This window comes from Acanthopagrus latus, chromosome 11, assembly GCF_904848185.1.
Source record: "Acanthopagrus latus isolate v.2019 chromosome 11, fAcaLat1.1, whole genome shotgun sequence".
In the NCBI taxonomy this organism is placed as follows: domain Eukaryota; kingdom Metazoa; phylum Chordata; class Actinopteri; order Spariformes; family Sparidae; genus Acanthopagrus; species Acanthopagrus latus.
The window spans coordinates 834,874-840,873 of record NC_051049.1 but is presented as its reverse complement, the minus strand read 5'-3'; the positions used below and the strand labels follow the sequence as shown (position 1 = coordinate 840,873).

General features: G+C 44.7%; 1 protein-coding gene across 9 annotated transcripts in view; it reads left to right on the top strand.

Annotated features, from left to right (window-relative positions):
• The window catches only part of patj (PATJ crumbs cell polarity complex component), an 87,354-nt gene that overhangs the window by 9,538 nt on the left and 71,816 nt on the right, over positions 1 to 6,000 (top strand). For 8 of the 9 annotated variants that reach the window (XM_037115850.1, XM_037115844.1, XM_037115843.1 and 5 more), the window contains exons 7-8: positions 4,236 to 4,364; positions 5,382 to 5,660. In XM_037115850.1, coding sequence (XP_036971745.1) covers positions 4,236 to 4,364; positions 5,382 to 5,660 — 408 coding nt within the window. The remainder of the gene's footprint in view (positions 1 to 4,235; positions 4,365 to 5,381; positions 5,661 to 6,000) is intronic. The other variant, XM_037115842.1, reaches the window with a different exon arrangement.

Here is a 6,000-nt window from a genome sequence, read left to right as displayed (position 1 = left end):
TACTCAGCTGTGCTAGCTGCAGATTCTTAAAACTTGAGCAAGAGATGCAGTTTAACTCCAGATGTTTTCTGACACTTAACTTTTATTGTTGTAGTGTGAGAGAAACAAGAAACAAGCTGAGATTGTGAGATTAAGTAATTTCTAAATCTTTAGCATCCGTTTTACAGTAAAAAAAAAAAAAAAAAAAAATTCAATATGTAATATCTCTAAAATTATATTGTCAGAATATTAAAGTGTCAGCTGGTAAACTCACAGTTCCCTGTCGTACAGTTATATTAACATCTCTTGTGCGTGTTGAGGAACAAAACCAGATGTCAGCTTTTCTCATTTTGGAACAAAACTTGAAAGAAAATTGAAGTCTGAGTTTGCACATTCGTTGAGTTTTATGACTCTGTGTGAAATTATTTTTAAGGTCTGATCCTGAACCAGCAGATCTGCAGCATCACCACACACACACACACACACACAGTTTGGCTGTCACTCAGAACGCAGCGAGGGCGTCAATCATGACTGGAGGTCACTTTGAGGCTGCGCCTCTGTATCGGAGTGAGACCTCCTGTTTATGAAGAGCTGTAAGTCTGCTGACATTGACTCTGATGATTTTTATGACCTTAGAGCTGATAGGAAATCAAGTTAGTGCTCCACGCGCTGCAGCGCTCCTGACAATATGTATTTAAGTCTGTGGAGGTGCGATCAATGAATGTCGACATGACGGGCGAGTCAAAGACTGGCAGCGAGGCAGGTGAGAGAGAGTGCAGAGGGACATGCAGAGGAAGTGATGTCATTAAACTGAGGTCTGAGATGAGGGGTCAAAGGTCAGACGGTCGAGAGCTTCACCTGAGGAGGTGATGTTTGATATGAGCCCCTGATCCCTCTTTATGGACAGACATGTAGAAGTTGCTTCATAAACAGAGCAGATGGAGTCAAATGATAGAAAACATGAAGTCAGTTATTGGATCCAACACACGAGGGGACGTGAAAATGTTCGAGAACATTAAAATAATGAGAAGAAGAGTTTCAGTCAGACAAACGAGGCGGTGCTGGAGCGGAGCGGCTCTGGACTGTTAATGCGAGCTGAGGATCACAGGTTAGTCTGAGCTCTAATGATTCTGTTCGCTCTATTGTCGCCTCATTATCACACAGAATTACACTGTCCCTCTTGTTTGTTACCCTCCTCCTCCTCCTGCTGCTGGCTCATTGGATCCGGGCCACGTCCTGCATACCGGGCCTCCGATCCTCCTGCTTTTGTTTTATTCATGTCCCGCTTCTATCGAGGTCACGTTTAATGGAGCCGCGGGCATAAAAACACAACTCTGGCTGTGGTTTTATTGCCGTTCTGCTGGCCCGGCTAACTGTCCTGTCTCCTAAAGCCGGGCCTCCCCTGCTGGGCCGGTCCAGCTGTCTGTCCAGGAGTCGAACCTCTCGGCTCGTCTCTGCCGGAGCCGGTCCGACGCTGCTTGTCCCTGTCAAGTCGCTCATAAAGACGGATATAAATCAACTGGTCTGATATGATTTTACAGCTTTTGTCTATTTAGTGAATATTTTCCCGCCATCAATTAGGACAATGTGTCGGCGAATGCACTCTGGAGTTTGAAGTAAATTTATGACTCTCCTAAAAATGATGAAAAGCAGAAAGAAGAGAGATAAAAAATAACAGATTGTGTAATTAAAGAAACCTGAAGGGGCTTTTAAAACCGCCTCGACTCAGAGGAGGTGAAGAGACGAACAACTGGAGGAAGTTTAGAAACTCCTCAGGTCACCTGACCGGAGAACCAACACACCAGACTCACACCTTTCTCCCAGCATGCATCTCACTGAAATCTGATATTGATCAGTTCTGGGGTTTGTTTTCTCTTTTAGGCCGAACAAAAACACAAGCAAGAAGTTTGTCTAACTAAAATAGAATCAAGAAATGATATAAATCTGGTCAGAACATGTGAAGCTGACCAGAACTTCTGCTGTGGACACATTTTATTATGTATTTCCTTCGACAGCCAACATCAGTGACGTCACATTTATTTCTCACCGAGCAGCTCACGTCTTCACCTGTCTCCATCTGTGGTGTGTTCGGCATGATTACACAAAAACTACTCCACAGATTTCCATCAAACTCAGATGGAGGATCAGTCTCAGCCCAGAATAAGACCTCAATAACTTCTGGTGCTGATCCAGATGAAACTAAGGATCCAGGAATTCATGCGCGATAACTCAAAGACGCCTCGAGGGAATTTCTTCACAATTTGAGCAAACGTCCCCTTGGACTCGAGGATGAACAGACTTGGTTCGAGGGGTCAGAGGTCAATGTGATCTGACAGAAGAATAAAATGATGTAGTTAAGACATTTTACATACCAAAGGTCAGCTTCACTGTGACCTCATGATATTCAGGACCAGCAGGAACACTCCAGTTTCTCACTGTGAGTCCGGCTGCATGTCAACATTAGTCTCGGTGTCTCATGAGCAAGCACACGGTGTTGTGGAGCCCAGTGATGTTTGATAAGCCTGCATGTTTAAACTCCACAGCAACAGCTTGTAACACAGATTAATTGTTGGGAATGTAAAGTTTCTTCTCCTTCATAAAAGACTGAATACAACAGCAGTTGTATAACATCAACAGTAAACTGATCCTCGTATATAAAGTCTATAAAAACTATCAACTTTAATCTCAGACAGTTTCATCAAGCTCAGACACATTACAGCTGACAGCGTGGCCGTTTGTGCTCCAAACAACAGACGACTCGTGTTTCCTCACATGCAGTCAGTCGATGCAGAACCAGAAAGAATCCGACTCGTTTCCCTTCAGGAGCCGACCTGCAGTCACAGATCGTCTCCTGTGGAGAGACTGAACTTCTGCTGCAGAGCCGAGAATTCAACATGTTCTGGTCGATCCGACTTTATCAGGCGGCGTCCTGGGATCAGCTGAGAGGGAGGTTTGTTTCATTAGACAGAGGAAGACCTGCTATCAGATCAGAGCACTGTGTGTCTGTCTGTGTGTGTGTGTGTCTGTGTGTGTGTGTGTGTGTCTGTGTGTGTGTGTCTGTGTGTGTGTGTGTGTGTGTGTGTGTGTGTGTGTGCGTGCATGCGTGCTGCCTCTCATTGATCAGCAGCTGGTATCAGAGAGGAGGAAACACTCTCAGCTGGTAATTACCTGCTGAGGTTCAGTGTAACGACCTCTCACCTGAGGACAGATAAGCAGGCAGCGGCTGTGTGAGTCTGAGCCAACAGCTGGAAACACACAAACAACACGAGTGTCACAGTTTATTAATTCATGAATCTGTTTGACCGAGTCGATCTGTTAAAAACAATAATTGGATCAAATCGTCGCGTCTGCAGCTGGAACAGAAGCAGCTCCGGCTCAGAGCTTGTTGACTTCATCAGGTGGAATTCTACATTTCTGACTCGAATATCAAACGAGTGGACGGATCCTCTGAAGAGTCGCTCACACGTTGAGTCCTTAAAGAAAAGAACAATCAGAAACACAGATGTGTGAATAAACTCAATCAAAGATCTTTGGGAACAAAACTGTTTTTTCTTTTATCGAAAAATGATTAAAAAGAAAAATGAAGATCAGCAAAACGGCAAAATACAAAAACATGAGACATGATGACATCAAAATCATCATCGTCTTTAAGATAAATGTTTGGAACACGCAGGTGAACCTCTGAGAAAAAGGTAATGAACTCAATCTAAAAAAAAGGATTGTATAAAAATATCACTACATAAATTATATTCAAATTGGAGCTGCAACAATTTATCGGTAAACGATTGAATTGGAGCTTTTTGTCCACATGCAGGTTTTTTGTTTCGCTCCGACTCGCTCTCTCTCAACTTTTCTGAACGGCTCTGGTGACGCTCATTTTCTTTCTGTCTGCGTAGACGATAATATTCAGCATAGTTTTGTCTCCTATGGATCATACAGACACAGATCAATGGATGCTGTTGTTATAGAGACAACACGCTTGTCTCTGTGAGAGCTTTTATGGTAATCCATAAATCAGTTATCAGTGAGCAGTTTGTAGAAGAAGTGAAGGTGTCGGCTCGTCACATGATATTTCAGGTTTCTTTCCTTCTTTTAAATGGAACATTTTTGGTTGTGGACACTGATCCACAATTTTCACCATTTTCAAACAAAACAATCGACAGTGAAAATAATCGTTAGTCGTCGTCCTTTAAATGTCGAGTCAGACACCTGTCACAGCTGTTGATCTTCTCACCTGGTTGTTGACGTGTCTGCAGGATCAGTGGGGTCACCTGGAGGAGATCGAGCTGGTGAACGACGGCTCTGGTTTGGGCTTCGGCATCGTTGGAGGGAAAACGACGGGCGTGGTGGTCAGGACGCTCGTCCGGAACAGCGTCGCTGACAAGGTGAGTTAATCAGCTGATTGTATCATCAGTGAATCATACATCCAGACCTCAGAGAGTCTGCAGGTGTGTCACTGCTGCAGGTGAGATGAAGTGAGACTGATGAATCAGTTTAAACTGATGGATCAGATGATTCCAGGACTCCATCCTCCGTCTGGCAGATGTTTTTCGAAGCATGAATCTTTTTCCTTCCACATGTGGGAACACAGAAGCTCTTGAGCAAGGCACTGAAGCCTGAGCGGATCAGCTGACAGTAGAAACCTGAGCAGCAGAAGTTATAGCTCAGTGGAGAATGTCTACATAAATAAGAGTAAAACCAGGAGCAGTGGATCAGAGCAGGCAGCAGGACTGAGGGAGGAATTATCGCCTTGTAAGTGGATTAATTAGATCAATTAGATTAATTGGACAGAATTAATTTATCTGCAGAGACGAGAAAAAAACTTCCACACTGACGTTTTCCTGTTCAGAAACCTGAAGACTTTTAAAATCCATAGTTTTGCTCTTTATTCATCTTCCTCCTCCTCTTCCTCCTCTCTCTTCCTCCTCCTCTTCCTCCTCCTCCTCCCCTCTCTTCCTCCTCCTCTTCCTCTTCTTCCTCCTCTCTCTTCCTCCTCCTCTTCCTCCTCCTCCTCCTCTCTCTTCCTCCTCCTCTTCCTCTTCTTCCTCCTCTCTCTTCCTCCTCCTCCTCCTCCTCCTCCTCCTCCTCCACCTCCTCCTCTTCTTCCTCCTCTCTCTTCCTCCTCCTCCTCCTCCTCCACCTCCTCCTCTTCTTCCTCCTCTCTCTTCCTCCTCCTCTTCCTCCTCCTCTCTCTTCCTCCTCCTCTTCCTCTTCTTCCTCCTCTCTCTTCCTCCTCCTCTTCCTCTTCTTCTTCCTCCTCCTCCGAATGATTCCAGTGATTTACTTTGTAATAAAATCTTCTTGGTCTCTATTTCGTTCTGATTGGATGAAGACTTCACTTATTCACGTGAATTTTTACCTTCGCTCTGATTGGTTCCCTTCCTCCCCTCTCCTCCAATCAGGACGGACGTCTCCGTACAGGTGACCACATCCTTCGCATCGGGGCGACGCCCACCAGCGGCCTCACCAGTGACCAGGTGGTCAAGGTGCTGCAGGGCTGTGGCAGTCGTGTGACCATGCTAATCGCCAGGGACCCCCGGGGTCAGAGGTCAACAGCCCCGCCTCCCCCACCCCCTCCAGACTCCGCCCCCGTCGTCTCCGTACCCCCCCGACCCCCGGACCTGCCCCAGCGCCGGCCCAGCAGGACGGTCAGAATAACAAATATTAATCCATACATAATGGTGATTAAATATTGATAATTTCATGTAAATCATCACGTTTTAGTCGTCAGTCGTTACAGTCGGAGTTAAATATTGATTATTAACATCAGTTAGATAATAATCATTACACATTAAACTTGAATCTTCAGATTAAAGACCATTTTTGTCATCTGATGCACAGTAGAACCTTAATTGGACCTAATGTTCTGCCAGTCGTGTTCACACAGTTTATTTTGATAATTGAGCCGTTATTTTATTATATATAACAAACAGACCTGATGTGCAAAGGTTCTGATTCTGTTTATTCATTTAAGAGAAAATCAGAGATGAATTTCTGTTGAACACAAACTGAAACTTTGAG